This window comes from Puma concolor, chromosome B1 (assembly GCF_028749965.1).
Source record: "Puma concolor isolate L17-30 chromosome B1, mPumCon1.1.hap2, whole genome shotgun sequence".
Lineage (NCBI taxonomy): Eukaryota > Metazoa > Chordata > Mammalia > Carnivora > Felidae > Puma > Puma concolor.
Window position 1 is genome coordinate 189,784,424 of NC_141670.1, and position 26,487 is coordinate 189,810,910.

A 26,487-nucleotide genomic window follows, 5' to 3' on the forward strand; every position below is an offset into this window, starting at 1 on the left:
TAAGTTTAGGCTTCTGACAAATAGAAGATGTTTGATGTCTGTAAGTCTGGTGTCTGTAAGTTCACATTTTATTATTTTGTAGTAACCTTTCACATTAAAGCATGAAGCATTAATTAACGTATGAAGCATTTTCTTTCACTTTGGAAGTGTTGTCATTCAGGTTTTGATTATAAAATAACATGAAACTAGAAAGTACTGGAGGAAAAATACTAGAGATACAGCATTGTCTGAACTTTATATAATAATCAGAAAAAGTTGGGTAAAATAAATGAAACAAAACACACAAAAGGCATTTTATAAGCTTCCTGTTAATGACATGATACTGCACGTGTGAAACTTTTATTTTTACTTAATACTAGTTTAAAGCATCTATTTTTAACTTCCTTAGTTGTTCTTCTCAACTATTTAAATTGGTATAATCCTTTTCTAGAAAGAATAAGCTATTTTATCTTTCATGCTTTTCATCTTTTAAAAAATGTAATACACAGTTCTTATTTAAAGCTAAAATACAGTATTGAGATATTTTTCTATTTTCACAGAATATCCCTTTCTTTTGCTTTTTAAAAATATAACTGTGCCATCTAGAGGCTGCAAAGTGAAATGTATCTGAAATTATTGACAAAATTATAATAAAGTTAGTATATGGGATTTTTAGAGTTGCTAATTAAACATAAAGGCAGAGCTAATTAAATTATACCTATTCTTAAGTAAATATATGTCTAAGATAAAAGTGGTGTCTTCAAAATAATGGAAGGCAGCATCTTTTTTCCTTACCTGACACTATTTTGAATAATAGATAAAATCCTATTTTTCTTGAAAACTGTCTTAAAATACATGGCTTTATATAGAAAATCTAAATTCCTAATTCGGCATTAAAAATCTTTTTTCTGATCTGGTTTTAAATAACTTTGTATTTAAAAAAATGAGACAGAAAGAATATATTGGTTTGCAAATCTGGAATAGATACAGTAGTTTGATTTAGTAGATGTCCTGTGGTACCCAATCGTGTCTATCCTCAGTCTTGATGGGAGAGAAAAAACTTACATAGAAATTGGGTTTGTTGGAATTATATGATCCGAAAAATAGGAATTGAGGCAGGAAGATTCCTAGAAGTTGGGGTGAGTAGGAGACAAAAAAACCTGAATAGCCAGGAGGTGATGAGTAGGGTCAGACAATTTACATAGCACTTAATACTTTAGTCGGTGATAGGCATAAAGATGTGTAATAACCTCAGTGCCTTGATTCCTTTTTGTTACCATATTCACACAGAAATACATGAAACTAAAGAGTATTCATTTGTTTTTACGTCTTTCTAGTGCAGGTTTGAATCTTTGTATAAAACTTGCTGAATGAAAGCAAACTACAGCTTTGTCTACTCTATAACTGAACGTGAACATTAGCACTGTTGGGTTTTTTTTCTTTATAATTCTTAAATAGGTTCTACATTCACACAGATCAAATGTTTTGATTATTTCTGCACATTAACATAGAGTGAAAACTTGACCTCCACCTCTCTCCCCCATCACAGTCATTCTGCACAAAGTAGGTAACCTGTCACTAATAAAAGTTTCTTTCCTATTGTTGAAGAGATGTTCATGTATGTTGAAACAAAATGAATAGGTAGTCCTCTTTTCTTCCATTTTTACATGAAGGCTGCATGCTACAGATGTTGTTTCAGGCCATGCTTTTTTTCTATGTATGTAATGATGATGATGATGATGATGTCCATGGAACAGTTTATCTTATAATAAAGATATCTTTATGATGATACCTTAGGATGATATGATTCTGGTGGCTAATTTTCATTAAGTGCTCATGTATTGGGCATTCTTCTGAAGTCTTTGCATGCATCAACTTATTTGGTCATCAGAGCTACCTCACAAGGTCTAATACTATTATCATTACCCCCAGTTGACGGATGGAGAACCTGAGGCATAGCGAGGTTAAGCACCGCCCAACTTGATAAAGTTAGTGTCGCAATTGAGATTTGAATTCAGAGTCCAGAAATCTGTGTTCTTAATCACTCTACTAAATCTCCTTTCAGAAATCTTTCTATATCTTCCTCATTCTTTTTTACTGTTGAATATTATTTATGCCCCTACCGTGATTTATTTAGGTATTCCTCTCTTTTGTTTCTAGTAATTGCCGTGCACGATATTATTTTGCACATTTAATAGAAAGTCTGCAGGATAAATTTTCTAAAGTGGGATTGGTAATCAAAGGGGACCAGTTGTGTTCCGTGGAGGTATTGGGCAGAGTGCACAGATAGACCTGAAGTGTCTGGCTTAATGACATTTTTTTTTTTTTTTTTTTAATTTTTTTTTCAACGTTTATTTATTTTTGGGACAGAGAGAGACAGAGCATGAACGGGGGAGGGGCAGAGAGAGAGGGAGACACAGAATCGGAAACAGGCTCCAGGTTCCGAGCCATCAGCCCAGAGCCTGACGCGGGGCTCGAACTCACGGACTGCGAGATTGTGACCTGGCTGAAGTCGGACGCTTAACCGACTGCGCCACCCAGGCGCCCCTTAATGACATTTTTATGTGAATATGCACATTTGGCTACCATCAAGATCAAGATTTTTGCTCGAGCACTTGTTAGCTCTTCTATGCTTCTTTTTAGTTAATCCTACCATCATCTCAAGAGATGTCCCCCCACCCCCTTGTGTCTATCACCATAGATCAGTTTTGCCTGCTTTTCAGCTTCATAAAATGGGAATTTTACAGTATGTACTCATTTATATCTGATGCCTTTCCCATCATTACATCTATGAAATGCATCTTTGTTTTTACATATGGCAGCAGCGTATTCTTTTTCATGCTGCATAGTTCTTTGGAGGAAAATACCAAAACTTGTATGTTCTACTCTTTATGGGCATTTGAGCTGTTGCTAGGTTCAGGCATTCAAAGCAAGCTGCTACGAGTATTCACATACTTGGTTTTTGGCAGACAGAGGCACTCAGGAGTGGGATTACTGGATTGTATGTACCCGTATATTTAGCTTTGGTAGCTAATGCCATACAGTTGACCAGAGTGGTTATTTTGGTTTATAGTCTCACCAGTAATGAGAGTTTTCGTTGCTCCACATCCTTGCCAGTGGTTGCTAGTGTTAAGTCTTTAATTTTAGCCTTTGGTGGGGGTATTATGATATATCGTTGTGGTTTTAATTTGTCGTTCTCTGTTGACTAGTGATGCTGAGCACCTCTCCATTTTCTTGTTGTGAGTTTGGGTATCCCCTTATTGTGAAGTTCTTGCTCAAATCTTGCCTCTTTGTTTTCATTATCTTTGGCTTTTATTTTTCTCATTCAGTTTTATTGAGGTATAATTGACATGCAACACTGTGTAAGGTGTACAGCATGACTAGACTTCCATATATTATGAAATGATCACCACAGTAAGCTTAATGAGCATCTGTTATCTCATATAGATACTAAAAAAAGAAAGAAAGGAAAGTTTGAAGCTCTACTCTCTCAGCAGCTTTCAAATACACTGTTCAGTAGTGTTATCTTATAACTGGACGTTTGTACCTTTTAACCATCTTCAGCTGTCCTCCCTCCTTCCATGCTCTGCCTCCAGTAACCACAAAAATGATCTCTCTCTGTGAGGTTGGTTGGTTTGTATTTTGTTCATTTATATTGTTTTGTTTGTTTTTAAGATTCTACATATAAATCTTGCCTATTTTTAGTTTGGTATCTGTTTTTTTCTTATGATTTATAGGAATTGCTGATATGAATTGTGAATAGGAGCTCTTTGTTGGATTTATGTGTTTAAAATGTCTTCTCCCAGGGGCTCCTGGGTGGCTCAGTCGGTTGAGCGTCCAACTCTTCATTTCGGCTCAGGTCATGACCTCATGGTTTGTGATATCGACCCCCGAGTCAGGCTCTGTGCTGTCAGCACAGAGCCTGCTTGGGATTCTCTCTCTCTCCCTCTCTTTGTGCTCCTCCCCTCCTCGTGCATGTGCTCTTTCTCTCAAAATAAATAAATAAAATTAAAAAAAAAAAAAAAAAGTATTTTCTCCCAGGGCATGCATGCCCTAATGAGTTTGGGCTGTTGTAACAGAGTACTGTTTATATAAACAACAGATTTCTCACAGTTCTGGAGGCGAGAAGGCCAAGATAAAGGTGCAAGCAGATTCAGTGTTTGGTGAGGGCCTGCTTGTTGGTTCATAGATGGTGTCTCACATGGTGGAAAGGGCAAGGAAGCTGTCTGTGGTCTCTTTTATAAAGGTGCTAATCTCAGTCATGAGGCCACGATCCTGTCCTAATCACCTCCCAAAGACCCCACCTCCTAATACCATCAAATTGGGAATTAGGATTTCAACATAAGGATTTGGGAGGGGTGCAAGCATTCAGTCTTTAAAAGCGACTTTTTCCTTTTTCTTTTAATGTTGTCTTTTTATGTACAGTTTCTTAATTTTTCTAAAGTTTTGCTTTTTATAGTTAGTGCTTTTTATTTCCTCTTTTAAAAAACTCTTCCTATCTCAAGATTATGAAGATACTCTTTGTTTTCTTTAAGAAGCTTTAATGTTTTTTATCTTTTACATATAGGTCCATGATTTTGACTGGAATTGACCTTTGTATATGGTGTGAGGTAGGGGGAGCAAAATCGTAACATTCCTTTTTGTTCCATAGGGGGAAAACTAAAAGCAGCATAGAAGTCATATCCTTTATTAATTTTTCATTTTTTATTTTAGAGCTACTTTTAAATTTTATTTTTGGTGAGCTTTTTAATACTTCTTTGTAGTCTGACAAACGGGATACCCTGTGGTATTTTCTTTGAACTTGATTCCATTGTTCAGATCATGGTGAGTTTACATAATTACAGATTGATAGTTAATCTTATACTTTTTTATTTTTTATATGAGGGAGACAGGGAGAATACAAGTGGGGGAGGGGCAGACAGGGAGAGAGAATCCCAAGCAGGCTCCACCCTGCCAGCACAGAGCCTGATGTGGGGCTGGAACTCACAAAAAGATCATGGCTTGAGCCGAAACCAAGAGTCAGATGCTTAATTGTCTGAGCCACCCAGGTGCCCCTATAATTACTCTTATTATTAATATAATGACAATGGATTATTTAAAACTGCCAGTGATTTTATATTTAGTAAGTCTTGGGCTAGAAGTAACATGCAAATGTATGAATCTATTTTTATCAAGTTAACAAAGATTTTCAAAAACTCTTCTTCCCTTTATTTGGGTCCTTAATCATCATCTTTGTGTGGGGGTTTTTTGTTGTTTTTTTTGTTTTGTTTTTTGGAACACCTTCAGGTGTTTGGATACCTTCTGCCTGCTCTGGCAAAGTTAGCTTCTATGAAAAACTATACTTTTCACTTCCTTTCTCCATTATTTTCTTAAAATTTGTACTGTAAAGAGTGAACAGTATCCCTCTGATGGTCTGTTATGTACACTTGCAAATGTTGAGTTTTTCTCTCCTCACAGGTACCTCCTGGTGGTCATATTTGGGCGGTGTATTAGTGATCTTTGTGCTATTGTATCACAAAGCTTATGTATATAACTGAAAATAATTTTAATTCAGATTTGTATTTTGTTGCTTTAGATATTTAACTTCTATACTATCCTAATCTCCTCAGTTGTCTCAGTAGTCTTATATTCTTGTATTTTAATGCCATCAAGATAGGAGGATTTCTTACCTTATTTTGTTTCCTTTATACCTGACATCTGTAAATCATGGTGGCCCAGAGCAGTCAGCTGCTTTTTTTAAATGGTTATATACTAAGTGGTTTATAAGTACCTGCAGAATAGCCTCAATTTCTCCCTTGGCCCTCAAAGCCTAAAATTAACTGTTTACTGCCTGGCACTTTACCCCTTTCCTTGGTCAGTGTCTCAGCAGGAGTTCTTTTCCATTTGGGCAGGTCAGTTCGTTGTGACCATCAAAAATGCCCCAGTAGGGCAACTCTGGGTTGTTTAGTCGGTTAAGTTGTAAGATCAGATCCCAATCTCGCAGTTTGTGAGTTTGAGCCCTGTGTCGGGCTCGGTGCTGATGTGCGGAGCCTGCTTGGGATTCTCTTTTTCCCTTTCTTTCTGGTCACACCCCCAACTCCGGCTCTCTCTCTCTCAAGATGCGTAAATATGCCCCAATAGAAGCAGTGCCCTGTGAAACCGGTGACGGTAGCACCTGTGCCTTTCTCTAGCTATAACTTGGAATTATAAGAGTCTTTGCCCTTTATTTCAGCCTCTAGTTTCTTTCATCTACTGTGTTTTGTTTACTTGGCTTTTGAAAATACTAATTGCTTTTATTTTTTAAATTTTATTTAAAATATTGTTTGTTTATTTGAGGAGAGAGAGGGTGGGGGAGGGGCAGAGAGAGAGAGACTCCCAACCAGGCTCTATGCTGTCAGCACAGAGCCCGATGCAGGGCTTGATCTCACAAACCGTGAGATTGTGACCTGAGCCAAAATCAAGAGTCAGACACGTAACCGAGCAAGCCACCCAAGCTCCGCGGTGCTGGCTTTTAAATGTAATTACTATACACAGTATATTTTGAGAACTGAATTGGAAGTTTGAAGTTTCATTAGCTATTTAAAAAAAAAAGAAATTTTTTTTTTTAATGTTTTTATTTATTTTTGAGACAGAGAGAGACAGAGCATGAGCAAGGGAGGGGCAGAGAGAGAGGGAGACACAGAATCTGAAGTAGGCTCCAGGCTCTGAGCTGTCAGCACAGAGCCTGACGTGGGGCTCGAGCTAATGGACCGTGAGATCATGACCTGAGCCGAAGTCGGACGCCCAACCGACTGAGCCACCCAGGCTCCCCAAAGTTTCATTAGCTATTTAAAAAAAAAATTTTTTTTTTTTGATGTTTTTATTTATTTTTGAGACAGAGAGAGACAGAGCATGAGCAGGGGAGGGGCAGAGAGAGAGGGAGACACAGAATCTGAAGCAGGCTCCAGGCTCCAAGCTGTCAGCACAGAGCCTGACGCGGGGCTCGAACTCATGGACCGTGAGATCATGACCTGAGCTGAAATCGGACGCCCAACCGACTGAACCACCCAGGCTCCCCAAAGTTTCATTAGCTATTATGCAGCCACCTGTGTTGTTACTCTCAACAAGGCCCCATGGATGGCACGTTTGCATGCCCCCCACCGGCTCCTACCCAGACCTTGCCAGGTGATTGGTGGTGTCTTCACTGTATAGTGGGGTAACTCTTCCGGAATCACGTAGCCAGCACGTAAGTGGGGACGTGTTACTGAATGTTTCCTAGAGGAACGTACAATGAGTGGTGCATGGAAGGAGTCTGAAGACCAAACCCTGGCTACTGAACGCTTATCTTCAGTTATTCATCGTGCACTGGAATAGTAGTTTCCTGTAGAAATGAAGAAGAAACGTGTGCGCGTTTACTAGCATGTAACTGGCTCTCGTTGCCCCAGTGTGTTTTTGTGTTTTCCCATTGATATTCTGGACTTGTGGCAAAATGTGAACACACTGAGGCCCTGTGCTCTTGACTAATCTCGTGGGCATCTCACAAGGGCTGGTTGCTCAGACTTTGTGGCCATAGGACTTTTCTCTTGTATTTTCTCTTTTTGGTACTTAGTTCACAGCCTGTCGGCTCTCGAGGGCTGGGACTGTGTTCCGCGGTTCGCTGAATACCCGGGGTTTGGCACAGCTCCTGGCCGTGGCGGGTACCCAATTAACGTTTGTCAAATAAATAGATGAATTGCAGGTTTGAGACTCATCACAGCGTAGTGGAACACTCAGACTGGAATTCAATTTCCCTTGTTGCATCTCCGGTTTCCTATTAACCGTGATTTTTGTCAGGCTCCGTGAGCCTCTGTTCATCATTTGTTACGGTGAGGGGCTTGTTAAGGTGTTCTGAGAAGATCGTTTTAGATCCATAATTGTATTGTGTCGGCTTCCCATTCTTCTGTGGGAAAATTTGCCCCCTTTTCCATCTAGCTTTTCTGGATGTGTCCGGCACCTTCGGATTAAAGATGTGTTTCCTGTGAACTACTTCCTGCATCCAGCTGTCATTTTGTAGCCTCCAGAGTCTGTCTAGAAGGATCATGTGGTGACGGGATCTGGTGACTCTACAGCTTGGGCTTCTACAACCCTTATTGTCTGGCATGGTGGCTGTGGCCGGCGCGGAAGCCGCGTTCCCAGCCTGTTTTGGTCCCTTACGAGGAAGAAACCTTATGTGTCTACTGTTTGCATCGTAGTGGGGGCACTGTCTGCATCGTGTTGGAGAACACAGACTTGGCAACCACGTTCTCTTGGACCTAATCCTCACGGAACTTAACCTCTCTGCTCCTCAGTTGTTCAAACTATAAAACGGGGCCCGTGATTTGTGTACCTCATAGATTTAACTTGGTGTGGAGTGCTGGCCTAGTGCCTGGATTATCATAAAAGCCAAATGAGTGATTTGCCGTTATTTTACGGTATTGATTTTTGAGCGCTTCGCTCCCAAAACCGTGTTGCCTTCACCGTCCTCAGACATTGTTGTGATCTGATCGTGCATCCCTCTCCCCTGTGACTTGCATTTCTTCACGGGCAGGACCCATGTCTGACCCCTGTGTCCCCAGCACCTTACATGGGGTTTAGTCCACTTGTGTTTGCTGGCCTTGGAGCTAAGCTTGCCTGCACATGGTTGGGAACGTCTGTCTGGGCTTGGCTGTCTCGGAGGTACTGCTGGGCTGTGCCTTATCACAAGGCTGCTGCTGTCTGTCACCCTTGTAGCAAAGTCAGTATGCAGATTTGCAAAGCCGACGTAGAACAAGGTACGTGTGTGCGTGTATGTATGTATGCATGTGTGTGTATACACATACACACATACACGAGCACACACAGCCTAAGTACACACACCGTAGTAGTTTACATGGTGGGAGTCAGAAAGGCAGAGTAAGGTGTGAGGAGAACAGCATGAAACATTGGTCCTCGAATAAAATGAAGACGTCATAAAGGTCAGAGTGTTTTAGTCTCTGGAGAACATCTCTGCGTGTCCAGAACAGTGCTCCCAGAATGGTCCTTCCTTTTCTCCCCCCAGGATTTGACGGGATCTGAACTCTACACCCAGGCAGCCAGTCTTCTGCACCCCGTGGTTTATACCACCGCTGTCATCCTTCTCTTGAGCCTCTTGGCGGTCATCGTCAGTTACATATACCATCGCAGGTAAGAAGCGGAACTGGGTGAATGGAGGACTTTGACTTGGAGGGTGTTTTTCACCTGGAATGAGGATAAAGCTGAGTTTCAACACCGTGCTATCCTTCCAAAGTAAGAGCAGTTCCTTGAGAACGCATCAAGCCTCCTTCATTTCATGCAGTTTGAGACATAAGTAATTAGTCCATGCGGTGGTAAATTCATCTTTTATAGCATCCAGTCTGTTTGTATCTGGGAAAGAACATGGGAGGGATGTGTTGGAGGCGGGGAGGTGAGGCTTGGGGACAACCGTGGGTGAGGTGAGCCGGAGGCCTCTTACCCGTAGCCGTGTCGTCCAGCTCCAGACTGTGGTGGTATGTCTGTTTTATGACTTTTTGCAGGTTGCGATATTCTTTATTTTAAAGATGGCATTTGTAAGAAAAGTTTGTGGCGTTTCAGTGTGGGATATGGTTTCTGTTAATTGGAGGCAGAGCTACAGAAAGTTTTATTTTATGGTAGGAACTAGAGGGATTTGCTAAGCAGAAATTCACTTCACAAGAGGTTTTGCCAGAATGTATTTTCCTTTTTAAGCTGGACATATATGGCATTTCTTGACATTTAGTTAAGAAACAAAAGGAGATTTTGATGTTAAGAAAAGAAAGATTTCAGCATTTTGTTATGAAAGGCCAGGAAGAAATGCACTGGGCATTTAGACGCGTTATCCTAGTAGGTCAGAAAAAGTAGAGATTGGCACCTTGCAGAAACCTCTAGGAAGCAAACAAGTAATCCCGCCGTCAGAAGACATCATAACTAACAGAAGCCCAGATATTTCTTATTATGGAGAATTTGTTTCGCCTTTCGTGGGTGCAGTAGTTCCATAAACGACTTGTCTCTTTTGGTCATAAAGTTGAATGTTAAGACACTGTATTGACTTAAATGTCTCAAATCCTGTGTGTGTGTGATAGTGTATGCATTCTAAGTAAAATGCTTAAGCACGAAACATTTACATTTGCCCTTTTGTGCTGCTGGAATTGCTAGCTTGTGGATGAATATCATAGTATCCCGCTTCACATGGACTAGCCTGAATATTAATGTTTCTTTCTTTCAACAGTCTGATTAGGATCAGTCTCAAGGGCTGGCATATGCTTGTGAACCTGTGCTTTCATATTTTCCTGACCTGTGTGGTCTTTGTGGGAGGAGTGACCCAAACCAGAAATGCCAGTATCTGCCAAGCGGTAAGTCAGAATGAAAAACTGGAATGGGAAAAAAATACTGGTATTAGAAAGTAATTTCATGTTTTATTAACTGTAAAAGGAAAAAATGCTTCTTCAGGTTGTTTTTTCTTTAACGAAAGTTAAGCCAAGTGTCACCAGATTTCAGGTGACACTTGAACTCTTAGTTCACAATTGAACACATGACTTAGGGAGCTTGTCTCTTTATGCTTGGGAATTCATTGCTACTTGTTATGTGTGTTATGGTAGCAGACATCTATTAAAAAAATTATAAGACCCTGACTTCGGCTAAGAGAAAAGTGTGTTTTCTGACAGAGTTTTAAAAATTATTTCACCAGTTATGACAAAAATAGGAACTTCAAAAAGATTTAACTGGAAGATATAAAAATCAGAAACTTGTGAGGTGTGGTAAATATGAAAAATTTAAAAAATATTCAACTTTTGGGTGTCCCGGGTGGCTGAGTCAGTTAGGTGTCCAATTTTGGCTCAGGTCATGATCTCGCGGCTTGTGGGTTCGAGCCCCCCATCGGGCTCTGTGCTGGATCATCAGCTCACAGCCTGGAGCCTGCTTCAGATTCAGTCTCTGTCTCTCTCTGCACCACCCCCTCTCTCTCAAAATATAAATAAACATTAAAAAAGCATGTTTAAAAATACGCAACTTGTAACTTCAAATAAGTAAATTATTATATGTAAGCTTAGTACAGTATTCTTGTAGGATAAGTATAAGAAAAACCAAAATTATTCAACATATGAATAGACCTAAAATTCTCCGTATTTCCTATATTTGCATATTTTTTTCTGTATGCATGATAGCAAGTGGTGCCATATCGTAATTAAGAGTCCAGACTGCCTGGATTTGGATCTCAGGTTTACCGTTTACTGTTTTGATGGACAGTTTATTTAACGTTTGCTTTTTTAAGTTTATTTATTTATTTTGAAAGAGACAGAGCAAAAGCAGGGGAGGGGCAGAGAGAGAAAGGGACAGAGGATCGGAAGTGGGCTCCATCCTGACAGCAGAGAGCCCGATGTGGGGCTTGAACTCACAAATTGTGAGATCATGACCTGAGCCAAAGTTGGACGCTTAACAGACCAAGCCACCCAGGCACCCCTAACTTTGTTAATTGCAAAAAACGTATAACAAAAAGATACACCCTCTTCATAAACTTTTAAGTGTCAGTTTAAATATAAGTACAATGTTGTATAGCAGATTTCTACAACTTTTTCATCTTGCATGACTGAACCCTGTTTTAGCATGACTAAACTGCTGTATCTGTTAACCATCAACTTCCTGCTCCCCTCTCCTCCCAGCTCTGGGCCACCTCTGTTTCACTTTCTGCCTGTTATGAGCTTGACCACTTAGATACCTCATCCAAATGGACTCATGCAGTATTTATCCTTCTGCAACTGACTGGCTCATTTCACTTCGTGTAAAGTCCTTCAGTGAGGTTCATGCATGTTGTAGCATGGGATAGGATTTCCTTCCTTTTTATGGCTGAATAGTATTCCATTGTATGGACGCACCACATTTTCTTTATCCATTTACCAATTGATGGACATGTAAGTTATTTCCACCTCTTGGCTGTTGTGAATAATGTTACAGTGAGCATGGGGGGTGCAGATGCATCTTTAAGATCCTGTGATTTCAGTGTTTAGCTTTTCTGTGTGTCAGTTTTCTCACCCATAAATTGGGGATAATAATTGAGTTATCAGATTATGTGATTATTTATATACGAAAAATCCTACAGTAATTCACAGATAAATTATTTGAAGTAATGGGAAGGTTTAGCCAAGGGGGAACATACAGGAGTTTGATGCTAGCTTGCAGAAATAGAACTCTGAGAAAACATAATTAATGTGAAGGTGCCATTTATGTGGCATCAGAGAACATCAGGTACCAAGAAATAATAAAAGATGTTTGTGATTTACAGGCAAAATTGTAATAAAGTATTAAAGAAGACCTAAGTAAATGGAAAGATATACTAGGCTGAAGGAGAGGAAGTTTTAATATCAGAAAAGTGGTGGTTCCTCTGAAATTAATATATACATTAAATAATTTTTTTTTACGAAACTCAGTAAGATGGTTTTTAAATCTACATTAAAAGCAAAGGACCGAAGATAAAGATAGCCAGGACTTTTCTGCACGGGAAGAGTAGAGCAAGAAGGCTGCCCTTCTGATCATCAGAGCTTGTGAGGCTCTTGTCACGAACGCCGAGGCATTTGGTGTGGGGAGAAGGACCAGTGCAAGCAGAAGGGAGACCCCAAGGCAGACCCATGTGGAACTTTGGTGTGAGACTGAGGCTGCATGCCTCATCAGTTAGGGAAAGAGAGACCTCCCTGCAGTAAAATAAAAAGCAGCTGGTGGAAAAACATTACAGTTGTGCCTTATAAAAAAAAATGTCAATTCTGGGTGGATTAAAAACTAACATGGCCAAGCCAAAATGCTAAAATTCATAGTAGAAAATATCACCATTCTTGGGATAAGGGATTTCTTAATTATGACACTAAAGGCATTGACTAGAAGAGAGATAATTGTAACTGAATTAAAAATAAGAGCTTTTGTCAATTAAGATTCCTTAATGAAAGTGGAAGGACAAGCTAACAAATTGGAAGATGCTGTTCCTTTTTTTGTTTGTTTGTTCTTTTTATTTATTTATTTTTTACTCTCAATTCAGTTAACATACAGTCTAGTCTTGACCTCAGGAGTAGATTCCCGTGATTCATCACTTACGTACAACACCCAGTGCTCATCCCAACAAGTGCTTTCTTTTTTTTTTTTTTAATTTTTTTTTTTCAACGTTTTTTATTTATTTTTGGGACAGAGAGAGACAGAGCATGAACGGGGGAGGGGCAGAGAGAGAGGGAGACACAGAATCGGAAACAGGCTCCAGGCTCCGAGCCATCAGCCCAGAGCCTGACGCGGGACTCGAACTCACGGACCGTGAGATCGTGACCTGGTTGAAGTTGGACGCTTAACCGACTGCGCCACCCAAGCGCCCCAACAAGTGCTTTCTTTAATGCCCATCACCCATTTTCCCCTCTCCCCTGGCCTCCACCCCCGCCCCCCCATCAACCCTCAGTTTGTTCTATTTAAGAGTCTCTTATGGTTTGCCTCCCTCTCTGTTTTTATCTTATTTTTCCCATTTTCCCCTCTCCCCTGGCCTCCACCCCCCCCATCAACCCTCAGTTTGTTCTATTTAAGAGTCTCTTATGGTTTGCCTCCCTCTCTGTTTTTATCTTATTTTTCCCTCCCTTCATCTATGATCATCTGGTGAGTTTCTCAAATTCCAGATGAGTGAAATCCTAGGAGACCTGGAAGACATTCTTCTTAATACATACCACCGAAAGGATATTAGGATAAAAAATACATTAAAAACTGTAATCAATGAGAATGTCCCAACTGACCCAGTAGAAAAAGTGGTGAGAGTGGACAGGCTTTTCATAGAGGAGAATGTATACACTGAGGGAGTCCGTATACACGGGAAGAGGTACTCAGCAGCATGGGTGGTCATGGAGATGCAAATTAAGACAATGCGGTAATATTTATGCCTTTTCCGTCAGCAGAAATCAAGCCTGACACTGCCGGGTCATGAAGAACATGTGGGTCCACATGTTTTATACATAGTGGGTGGGAATGTAAGTGGATGATTTGGGGAGGCTTTGCCATCTGAAGTTAAACATGCACACACCTTGAGACCCAGCAGCCCCACTCCTGGAATCAGAGAGTGAGCTTGCCCATAGGCAACAGGCGCACGTGCGCATGTGTACGTACATGTGTAGGAGTATACGCATGGACATGAATATTCATAGCAGCGCTGTGCACAATAGAAAAAACCTGGACGCAACCCAAATGCCCATCGGTGAGAGAGCGGATGAATAAACTGTGATATCATGCAGCAGTCAGAACTAATGAATTACAACAATGTGTAACAATATGGGTAAGTCTTAGGAACATACATGAAAAAATTAAGTCCCATAAATTACATCCACCCCGCCGTCTTTTTTTGTAAAGAAAAAAGTAATATGGGAACAGCTCGCTTTTAATGGAAATGTGTAGATGTGGTAAAGCTGAGGAAGGAAGGCAAAGAGATGGTAAACATAAGGTATAGGGTGGTTACCTGGGGTGAAGGGGATTATATTATTTGATACAGGTTTTGATCAAGGTCTCACCTTTTGATCAAGATTCCTAGATGCTTGCAAACAGTAACTAATTAAATAAAAGCAGGCCATGCTTGGTCTCGTCATTAGAATGTGTCTTGAACCTAAGGCTGGCAATTAATCTAGTATTGTAGAGCTGACATCCAACTGACAATAGGAGTGTGTATAAGAATCATGGAGAGGATTAAGGAACTCAGGAATACCTGGTATACAGAAGGTGCTCGTAGATAGTAGCTATTATTACTGCTGTCACTACTGTGACAAAATCACCTCTCAGCTGTGCAGAATGTTTCTGTTGTAGGCCATTAGTATACATTGAGAAACAAACCTGATTGGAGCCTACGACAGGTCAGATAATGGGACTTGGGTCAACTGAATCCATGCACAGAAGATAGTCTCCTGTTTTCTCAGTCCTTCCCCGCTTCTGATTTCTCTTCATCTTGTTTGGAGGCCTCAGTTTTACTGTTAATGTTTGAGAGATACCGTCCCTCCCCTCCCCTCCTCTCATTATCATACGGTACTTATTACATTTCCATCATGCCTCCGAAACTTTGCAGTCGACTGGTGTTTACCTGTTTACTGACTCTGGACTCGATGCTCTGCAGGGGCAGGAATCCCCTGGATTTGATTCACCCGTGTTTATCCAGGGATCAGCCCAGGACCTGACCCAGAGTAGGTGATACTAGATGCTTAGCAAGTACTTACTGGGTGAACGAACAGAAAAAGGCCTTTGTTTACAAATAGTAGAAAACATTCAACCCTGGAGCCATCCTGAGCATGGGCTGTTAGGAGCGTGCCCAGCACACGGTGGTAGTGGTAGTCTCACTTTTGTCTAAAAATATTCATCGTTTTCACAAAGCAGACACATTTATTTCGCTAAGGAGATGAATAGAAAGAGGACTTTGTGAAGATGACTGCCTTTCATTGCCCTGAATGACATTTTATACCATTTCTAGAAAGAAAAGGAGACGAATTTGCATGAAGCATCTGGGGCCTCTACACTGAAGGTCCATTACATAATTATTTATTTTTTTAAAAAGGGAAAGGCAAGTCTTTAGATGTTTTCGTATGTCGTGTTCTTCTGTTTTTACAATGTTCTCCCCTTCTTCTATGAAAGACATTCTTGCTGCTTCTGACTCAGACATGCCTGGTTTTGCTTTGCTGTTGTGATGGTTCAGTTAGGAGCCAGCTGAGCGGGGGGGTTGGTAGAAGGCGTGCAGGACTGGCCTGGGGTTCTGGACACTAGTAGGTAGGTTCAAATTCGGTGTCTGCCAGAATGACTAGTATGACTACCCGCTTAACCTGGTAGGGACTTAATGCTTCTTCTGTACAATAATGGGTTGGGCTAATTAACTTAAATGATCATCAGGGTTCCTCCAGCGGAAACCCTAAGGTTCTAAAACGGAACCCTAAGGTGTACGTATCTTACATGCAGTTTGATATGTGTACCTGATCAATGTACTTTTATGTTTCTTATCTCCCTTTTTAGTGCTCATATATTTTATGAGCGGCAAGAACAGGTTCTAATATAGGTTCCACCCCACAGTGATTGGTTGAGGTTATTCAAGGTGCCACTAGGCACCAGCCAGGTCCTTCCCACTCTGTGTTCCAGGGGGTACAGTGGGTACATTCTACAGCCTTTTACTCTCTTTGGCAGAAGGAGTCGAAGGAGAATAAGAAGCTGAGTGACAGAGGAGCCAGGGCTGTTGACTCCCAGTTGGAAAGGTTCTGGGTTCTGGGTCATGATGCACTGCCAGATAATTGTTTGATAATTAATCTTCTGTCCTTGGTTTCCCTGGTTTTCCTTAGAAAAGATTTGGCTGGATCTTACCTAAGTCCCCTTGTTCCTCTACCATTCCATCCATGATTTAATCTATTAAGCACAGTGCTGGCTGACCTTCTCTGGTGTCCTTTTGTATCTCTTATCTAGAGTTCTTCTGCAATGACACGTGAAATGCATTGGGGAAATTTAATCAATGAATATTAAGGGAGTCGACTTGCCAACTACTGCAAATGTGTTATCTTAACTTTCATGTTAACCCTGGGAGGTACTTCTTACTCATCTATTTTATCAATACAGAAATTGAGTCGTAGGGATTTGAAACAGCTTGCCCCAAATCAAGGGCTGTTAGGTGGCAGAGGTGTGATTCAGATGCCAGTCTCTCTGACTCGGGTGGCCCTCCCCCCTCACCACTGTGCTTTACTGTTCAGTGAAGACACACAGCACAATAGAAGGGGCATGGGATTTGGAAGCCAACAGGTGTGGTTGGGACATTAGGAGGATAAATGGAAGCACGTACAAATTGTCTAAATACGTTTTTTGGCACATAGCAGGCATTCAGTAGTGGAAACTATTATTATTTCGTATGTATTCATACATTATTATAAATATTAAAGATAATTTTTTTGCACAGTTGCTGTACATGCTGTGATATCTTAGGTTTATTGGTGGTTAAAAATATGGTTGTTATAATGTTTGGTCTCTAGTTTGTGAGTGTGGTTAGGTAGCCTATATATAAAGTGCAACTCTTTTTTCTTTCTTTTTAAGTTTTTATTTTTTTATTTATTTTGAGAGAGGAAAAGAGAGAGGATCCCAAGCAGGCTCTGCAGTGTCAGCACAGAGCCTGACACGGGGCTCGAACTCACAAACTGTGAGATCATGACCTAGCTGAAATCAGGAGTCGGACGCTTAACCGACTGAGCCACACAGGTTCCCCTAAAGGGCAACTCTTTAGGATGATTATTTTATATCCATTTTACAGCTTTGGAAATTGATATCCTGAGATCAGGTGACCTCACTAATCATTTGCGTGCCCTATAAATTAGATTACTTATTCCCAAACTTTACAAACTTTCCCCTTGTATTTCTATTTTTTTTTTAATGCTTATTTATTTTTGAGAGAGAGAGTGTGTGTGTGTGTGTGTGTGTGTGAGCGGGGGGAGGGCAGAGAGAGAGGGAGACAGAATCTGAAGCAGGCTCCAGGGTCTGAGCTGTTAGCACAGAGCCAGACATGGGGCTCGAACTCAGGAACCACAAGATCATGATCTGAGCCGAAGTGGGACGTTCAAGCAACTAAGCAACCCAGGTGCCCCTCCACATGCATTTCTAACGCATGTGGAAGAAATTTGACAGTGAGATTGTATTTCAAGGGTCTGATAGAGAGTACAGTAGGAAGTACCCCTTTCCAAAAGCTAGGAATACCCTCTCTGCCAGTTCTCAGTCTCTCCTTTATTCCAGTTCTTCTGGAATATCAGGAGATTTGCTTCCATGATGGTTACTAGGAGACATCAGTCTCCTAAAATTCTGCTCTTGGTAATATTTGACTGAAGGCTTCGGTAATTTCAAGCATGAGTACTTCTGGAAATTTTGAAATGCCGTAGAAAACACTTCAAAATCTAAAGGTTGAGTTTTCCCTCTTGGATCTAAAACAAGAAAATGCTCCATCCTGCACCTCCTATGTTGAAAACATTTTTACTCCTATTTTTTAAACTTACTTCACAGCTCAGTCTCATTCTTCTGACCTCAGCATCACTCGTAAAGCCTACCATTGTGATTTGTCTTGAATGTTTTGGCGTCTGTGTACCAAATTCATTTACACTATTTTTACTTCTAGTATTTGGTGCGACTCCAGATAGCTTAAGGTTTAGTTTCTGCTTTTTGTTCCACTTTCCTCTGTAAATTTTGCTTTTACGGTACAGTCAGTAAAACTAATGGAAGCCAAGGAGCCACTCCTCTCCTTACAAAGAAAATCAATCTGAGTTTTCTCATTTGGCCAAGCTGGATCCAGCCTGCCGGCCCTTCCCAAGTCAGTGTAAGGTTCAGGCTGGACAGTGACTACCCTCGTTTTTGTCCTGCACAATAAGACTTGGGTTTTCATTTACCAGATTTTGGCGCTCACTGGTTCTCATTAAAATTTCTGGGCAACAATCTAAATGCATGTATTATTGACGCAGGTTTGGTGATGGATCGATTCTCTTGAGATCGGAGAGCCATCTTTTTAGAATGAAAAAATTTTTTTTGAAGATTTTCATTAATAGGATGTTACCTGTGATAATTGTTTAAAAAGGAAACATTAAAATATGGTAGTTAGACAAGAAAGCTGAATTATGTCCTTGATACCCCAGTGACACACTTATTTTTCTTAAAATGGATTTTAAGCCTGTCTTAGCCCCAGTACATAGCCTCACCTAGAATTTGATCTTCAACTAGAGTTGCTTCACGCTCAAGTCACATGGTAAACATACCCTCCATCACCCCTCTGAGGGAAGAAACTTAATTAGTGTGACCATTACATGTGCTACAGTTACCTGCTCTTAAATGGGTACCTCTTGTGTCTTAAATATTGTAACCAGGGGCGCCTGGGTGGCGCAGTCGGTTGAGCGTCCGACTTCAGCCAGGTCACGATCTCGCGGTCCGTGAGTTCAAGCCCCGCGTCAGGCTCTGGGCTGACGGCTCAGAGCCTGGAGCCTGTTTCCGATTCTGTGTCTCCCTCTCTCTCTGCCCCTCCCCCGTTCATGCTCTGTCTCTCTCTGTCCCAAAAATAAATAAATGTTGAAAAAAAAAAATTTAAAAAAAAAAAAAATAAATAAAAAAAAAAAATAAAAAAAAAAAATATTGTAACCATATAGTCCCCACAAAATTGCTAGAGATGGTTATTGATAATCTTCCCACTCTTCAAATGAGGAAAATTAATTTAGAGAGGTGACATTATTTACTTAAAAGCACACTCTTAATAGTCATAATTAAAATACAGATACCATTTTTCTTGATTACTTACCATATGCCAGGCAATGTGCAAAATGCTTTACGTAGGCTCTTAGTTAGTCTTCCACTACTTTCATATCTCTCTCCGTTTACCAACGAAGAAACCAATGTTTGAGATGTTATGTGACTCTGCTAAGGTATCATAGCAGGTAAGGGGTGGATCCTGGTTTTAAAACCAGGCAGAAGTTGTTGATTCTAGACCTCACCCTCTTAACCACCAGTGTATTACCTTGCTGTGTTACCGTCACCGTATATAGTAAATACTTCTGAATTAGAACAACTCCGTTCTGTCACAATAAAGCTTATTCTCTGTGTTTTGTGGCTTTCACTCTCTGGTTACCCTTGCCTTCTACATTCTTCCTTAAAACGGGCCTTCAAAACTGAACTCTAATTTATGACATTGCATCCCTGACACACACACCTTTGGTTTAAAGATATTGAAAAGCCAATTCTGTGGTGTATGAAGGGTTTTCTTGGGTATAAATTGTACGTAGTGTGTGGGCCTCCGAGATCCAAATGTTGGTTTGTCTGTTAGGGGACATAACCCTCTGTCACATGTCTGTTAGGGTCCTCTGTTTGATTCGTGGGTAGAGGAACTGATCTTTAGAAGATACTGTCATACTGGTTTTGAATCATATTTTTGGAAGTTCCTTACCAGTTATTTTTGGTACACCTTGGTGGCAGCTACTACTGGGGAATTTTTTTTTTCCTTTTAGCTTACATATAGTCTTCGATCTTCTTTCTAGATTGGAATAATTCTTCATTATTCCACTCTTGCTACAGTACTATGGGTGGGAGTGACGGCTCGAAATATCTACAAACAAGTCACTAGAAAGGCTAAAAGATGCCAGGATCCTGATGAACTACCACCTCCACCAAGACCAATGCTCAGGTATTTGGTATCTTTGTTCACTGTTTTATAGTAAATGTTCATGAAACATCAGTTTAGCTGAAGCTTCATCATAACAAAACAATTCTGAGTAAGTTTTGGGGAGCACATAATGGACTTGGAAGCCGGGCTTCCTGGGTTTGGGCACTGGCTGCACAGCCGTCCAGCTGGAAGCCCTTCGTGAGGTTGTACCCTCTCCGTGCCTTCCTCTCTCATCTACAAAGTGGGAATAAATAAGTGCCGTAATGTGTGAAGCGCATCTAATCCGCTCTAAGAAAATGTTAACTGTTTTTGTCTCCTTGAGGCCGTGTCAGAGATTTTTAACCTACGTAAGTGTGTTTCAATTTAATGATTCCCTACAAAGGACAACATAGTTTTGGAGTTACACCTTTCTTCACAATTATAAGAAGAAAATAATGGATTATCGTGCTGGATGAGTAAAAATTGACCAATGGTGATTGAGTTTACTGGATGCTGGCTGTGTACTTGGCACGGGACCAGAGACTTAAGCTGTCCTGCCTTTGAGGGGTTTACAGTCTGTGTGAGGAGGCCGCAAAGAACCAGCTGCAGGCTGTGTAAGAACGTTACATAGTGGAGATACGGTCTTTTGAAAGTGCAAACAAAGGCACCATTAATTTGGGGGGATGGTGTTAGGAAGTATTGACCATTAGTGATGATCCTTCATTAGGGATTAGAGCAAAGGGGAGAGGGGACACTCCAGATACAGGATTATGTGGTGAGTGAGCTGAGGAAATTTCAAGAAATGCAGTTTGGCGGGAACCTACAGTATGCAGTGGAGAGTTGCCAGAATTCCGAGTGAAAGTTCCGTTTCAGGCCTTTGGAAGCCATGTTAAAATGTGGGCAGCCATTGAAGACTTACCTAAGGGAGTGGCTTGACTAGTTATCTTTTTAGAAGGACAGCTTTGCATTAATATAGAGTAAAAATTGGAGAGCCTGAGAGTAAGGAATTCTGCTGAGGTCATTAGGGTGGTCCCCATGAGGACTGAAACCAGAACAGCATCATGGAGAAGAGAGGGTGTGTGTGTTGAAGACAGTTGAGGCAACTTCTCTAGGGTTGATGGCCAACTGGATTTAAAATGTGTGGGAGGGAGAGAATTCCAAGATGGTTACAAATTGCTCTAGTTTAGTTTGGCACATGGTGCTTCTGTCAACTGAGAAAATAATATAGGAAATGTAGAATGGGGGCGGGGCAGGTAAGCACAGGGAGGCAGGCTCACTAGTACTTTTTGTGAGAAGTGTACATTTTTGGAAACCTGGTACTCAGTAGGGAAGACGTGCTAGGCATTTTACAGACAGGACAGGAGACATTTTCCATGTGTGGTGATTGAACACAAGGATAATGAACCAAATCCCCCAGGGAGAAGTTGGTTAAAAAATGGTCCTGGGGCCATGTTGATATTTTTTTTTTTTTAATTTTTTTTTAACCTTTATTTATTTTTTTTTTTTAAATTTTTTTTTTTTCAACGTTTATTTTTATTTTTGGGACAGAGAGAGACAGAGCATGAACGGGGGAGGGGCAGAGAGAGAGGGAGACACAGAATCGGAAACAGGCTCCAGGCTCTGAGCCATCAGCCCAGAGCCCGACGCGGGGCTCGAACTCACGGACCGCGAGATCGTGACCTGGCTGAAGTCGGACGCTTAACCGACTGCGCCACCCAGGCGCCCCAACCTTTATTTATTTTTGAGAGAGAGACAGAGTGTGAGCAGAGGAGGAGCAGAGAGAGAGAGGGAGGTACAGAATCGGAAGCAGGTTCCAGCTGTGAGCTGTCAGCACAGAGCCTTATGTGGGGCTCGAACTCACAGACCGCGAGATCATGACCTGAGTTAAAGTCAGACGCTCAACCGACTGAGCCACCCAGGCACCCCAAGGGCCATGTTGATATTTAATAAATGGGCCATAGCAAGTAAAGGGAAGAACTGAAAGAGAATGCCTGGGAACATAAAAGATTCAGGGAGTGAATGGTTCCCTGGGTGATTAAGGGACAAACAGGAGTGCTTGACCAGAGTCAGGTTACAGGATGCGAGTTGGCACCTCTGTCACTTCGGTTAAAAGAGCTGAGAGATGGTGTTTGATTAAGAGATTTAGGGATCCCATCCTTCAGAGCTATTCCTTCCTATTGTTAGGTTCTGAGAAAATAAATAATAACCCCAAGCGTTAAATAAAAGTTTTGAATACAGTAAAACCTTGGTTTGCGAGCATAATTCATTATGGAAGCATGCTTGTAATCCAAAGCATTTGTATATCAAAGTGAATTTCCCCATAAGAAATAATGGAAACTCAGATGATTTGTTCCACAACCCAAAAATAGTCATATAAAAGTGATTACATTACTGCAATGTAATCCAAAATAATAAAATACAAAATATAAAAAAAAATAAAATAACCTGAACTTTCGTGATTGGTGTGAGGGAGACCAGCCAGAGGAGGGTTATTGTGTCAGACAACTTTCACTATCACTAACGGGTGATGACTACAGTACAGTATTAATAAACTTTTGTCATGTACTGTATTTAATGTAACTGGCAATAAGGCAGCAGAGGAAGGGGTCTGTATCTGCAAGCAGCCTGACTTAGAATGAAGCAAAGTATTCCTAAGTTTACTCTTGTACGGAAAAGCAAAGGACTGTCCATAAGTGCTTTGAAATGACAAAAAATACACTGGGCCTGTTGTGGGTACTTTCTGATGTTCTGCAAAATCACTGATCTCTGCCAAACACAGCAGCCTGAGACCGAGCATCTGAGCATGGGAGATGATCACCCACAATCCCCCAGCAAGAGAGAACCATTGGCTCATTTGTGATCATGTGACATTCGGCATCACAGGCTACTTATATTGCAAGACATCACTCGTTTATCAAGTTAAAATTTATTAGAACTGTTTACTCGTCTTGTGGAACACTCACAGAGCAGGTTACTCACAATCCAAGGCTTTACTGCACCGCCTTTATCCAGCCAGCTCAGGAATGGGGCTGTGTCTCTAGAATTGGCAGATGCAGAGTTAAGATTCTGACTGTACCCAGCAGGATGCGGCCAGGGCACAAAGTTCCTATTTTCTCTAATCAGGGAGCTCGAAGAAGCTCTGGTCAAGAAAAGAAGTTTCTCGGGGCGCCTGGGTGGCGCAGTCGGTTAAGCGTCCGACTTCAGCCAGGTCACGATCTCACGGTCCGGGAGTTCGAGCCCCGCGTCGGGCTCTGGGCTGATGGCTCGGAGCCTGGAGCCTGTTTCCGATTCTGTGTCTCCCTCTCTCTCTGCCCCTCCCCCGTTCATGCTCTGTCTTTCTCTGTCCCAAAAATAAAATAAATAAACGTTGAAAAAAAAAAAAATTAAAAAAAAAAAGAAAAGAAGTTTCTCTTGGTAGGACTCACCGCCATTCTGTCTCCTCAGTTCCTACTGCACGATCCTTTTTCTTGCTGTCCCCAGTGAGTCCATGGGAAGGAGGTCAGGAAGGGCCTGGGCACTGTGTGAGGCTGAGATGGGGCACCTTCCTTGCCTCAGTGACTAGGGATAAGCATACACAGCAGTGAGGTGGCCTGCAACACGCAGGCATAGGCAGACATTAATCAGTAGTTAATATTATTACATATTTTGTGTGAACTGTATGGCATAGTGAGACCTTAAAGTCCATTTTGTAATGGACTAACTTACTGGTTTGCCTGCTGAATTCCCGTGGAAAGATTGAAGCCCTACCTGCAGTATCTCTTCCTGTCCACAGGGTGGCAGAAGCTGATCAGCTTTCCTCAAGTGGAAACGTGGTAGCCTACTCAAAAAAAGCTATCCAAACAAAAATTTAAAAATTTTTTAAAAAGTTATTGTTATCAAAGCAGCCTCCAAAAGTTAACCTCCAGTTTATTATTGGGATGGGAATAATAATTAATCATTGAGGAAGGACGATTGCAGTACCGAGATACTGGGATGTGTGTACCTTAATCAATGGGAATGATGAGCTGACATTCACATTGTCCCTCCTTCCAGATTCTACCTGATCGGCGGTGGCATACCCATCATAGTTTGTGGTATAACAGCGGCCGCGAACATCAAGAATTACGGCAGTCGGCCACATGCACCCTAGTGAGTGTTTTGTGTTCTCTGCGTACCTGACCCCAGTTGCTTCTCTTTTAATGCTTTCCCAGGCCCTGACTCTGTTGCAGTTCCTGGAACAGTTGGTTGCCATGCAGCATCTGAACTGGTTTCCCATTTTCTTTCCTAGTTGCTGGATGGCGTGGGAACCCTCCTTGGGAGCCTTCTACGGGCCTGCCAGCTTCATCACGTTTGTGAACTGTATGTACTTCCTGAGCATATTTATTCAGTTGAAGAGACACCCTGAGCGCAAATATGAGCTGAAGGAGCCCACGGAGGAGCAGCAGAGGCTGGCGGCCAATGAAAATGGCGAAGTCAACCATCAGGATTCCCTGTCTCTGTCTCTGATTTCGACGTCAGCGTTGGAAAATGAGCACACTTTTCATTCTCAACTTTTGGGGGCCAGTCTTACCTTGCTCTTATATGTCGCCCTGTGGATGTTTGGGGCCTTGGCTGTTTCCTTGTATTACCCTTTGGACTTGGTGTTCAGCTTCTTTTTTGGAGCCACGTGTTTGAGTCTCAGCGCATTCATCGTGGTTCACCACTGCGTCAATAGGGAGGATGTTAGACTTGCGTGGATCATGACCTGCTGCCCCGGCCGGAGCTCGTACTCCGTGCAGGTTAATGTACAGCCCCCCAGCTCCAGTGGCACGAACGGAGAGGCGCCTAAGTGCACCAACAGTAGTGCAGAATCTTCATGCACAAACAAGAGTACATCGAGCTTCAAAAATTCCTCCCAGGGCTGCAAGTTAACTAACTTGCAGGCTGCGGCGGCTCAGTGCCATACCAATTCCCTGCCTTTGAACTCCACGCCTCAGCTTGATAATAGTCTGACGGAACATTCAATGGACAATGATATCAAAATGCATGTGGCACCTTTAGAAGTTCAGTGTCGAACAAATGTGCACCCAAGCCGCCATCATAAAAACAGAAGTAAAGGACACCGGGCAAGCAGACTCACCGTCCTAAGAGAGTATGCCTATGACGTCCCAACCAGCGTGGAAGGCAGCGTGCAGAACGGCTTACCTAAAAGCCGGCCGGGCAACAATGAAGGACACTCGAGGAGTCGAAGGGCTTATTTAGCCTACAGAGAGAGACAGTACAACCCGCCCCAACCCGATAGCAGCGACGGCTGTAGCACGCTTCCCAAGAGCAGCAGAAATTTTGAAAAGCCTATTTCAAATAGTGGTAAAAAAGATGCCTTAAGGAAGCCAATTGTAGTTGAGCTTGAAAGTCAGCAGAAGTCTTATGGACTCAACTTGGCCATCCAGAATGGACCAATCAAAAGCAGTGGGCAGGAGGGCCCCTTGCTGGGTACAGATAGCACCGGCAACGTCAGGACTGGGCTATGGAAACACGAGACTACTGTGTAGGGTAGCGGTGGTGGGCTTCCTGGGCACAAATCCCTACAGACCATGTTGTCCACATTCCTTGAAGCCAGGACTATGTAAAAACAGACTGTTTGCAGCCACCTTAGGGATTCAAAACAATTTTGAATAAACTTTGAAGTTTGGGGTCTTATTTTATATCCCCCGATTGTTGCTTTTTTTATGAATTAAAAAGAAAAACCCTCTAAAGCATCGTTTTCATTGTCAAAGCACCAGCAGGACTTTGAGCATCTGAAATGTAATTTCTTGGAATCTGTGTATCTACTTAACATTTCAGGCTTGTATTTAATATAATAAATAGGTGTTTGTCATTGTTTCAGTCTCACATTTTTTTTTTTTACTGTTTGTTTTTGAGAGAGAGAGAGAGAGCACGTGCGTGCACAAGTCGGGGAGGGGCAGAAAGGGAGGGAGACACAGAACCTGAAGCAGGCTCCAGGCTCTGAGCTGTCAGCACAGAGCCCGACTTGGGCTCAAACTCCTAGACCGTGAGATCATGACCTGAGCTGAAGTCAGATGCTTAACCAACTGAGCCACCCATGTGCCCCATACATTTTTGTATTTTATAATAGAAGCATGTAGTTCTATTTTAATTATGTTTATACATGGGGATATTTTAATGAGAATTCTATGTAAATCAATTAGCAGACTCCTACATAATTAACTCCACTGATTATGACATATAAATCAAAGCTTGTTTGGATTGATGTATTTTATAAATACAGTTTTAAATGCTACAAGTTTGTAAAAAGATCTCACGGAATTTTTTTTTTTTTTTTTTTTTGAAATGGAAATGCCTCAAAAGCTCTCTCTAAATTGAATTACTTTGCCTTATCACTTTGATCCTCTTAATATTGTTTTGTCACTTTTATGGCTTTT

General features: G+C 41.6%; 1 protein-coding gene across 3 annotated transcripts in view; it reads left to right on the forward strand.

Annotated features, from left to right (window-relative positions):
• The window catches only part of ADGRA3 (adhesion G protein-coupled receptor A3), a 140,756-nt gene extending 114,831 nt beyond the window's left edge, over positions 1-25,925 (forward strand). For all 3 annotated transcript variants that reach the window (XM_086705332.1, XM_025922104.2, XM_086705333.1), the window contains 5 exons: positions 8,993-9,117; positions 10,196-10,319; positions 19,983-20,128; positions 24,119-24,214; positions 24,354-25,925. In XM_086705332.1, the coding sequence (XP_086561458.1) occupies positions 8,993-9,117; positions 10,196-10,319; positions 19,983-20,128; positions 24,119-24,214; positions 24,354-25,596 (1,734 nt within the window). In that variant the 3' untranslated portion in view covers positions 25,597-25,925. The remainder of the gene's footprint in view (positions 1-8,992; positions 9,118-10,195; positions 10,320-19,982; positions 20,129-24,118; positions 24,215-24,353) is intronic.
• Positions 25,926-26,487: the final 562 nt, after the last annotated feature.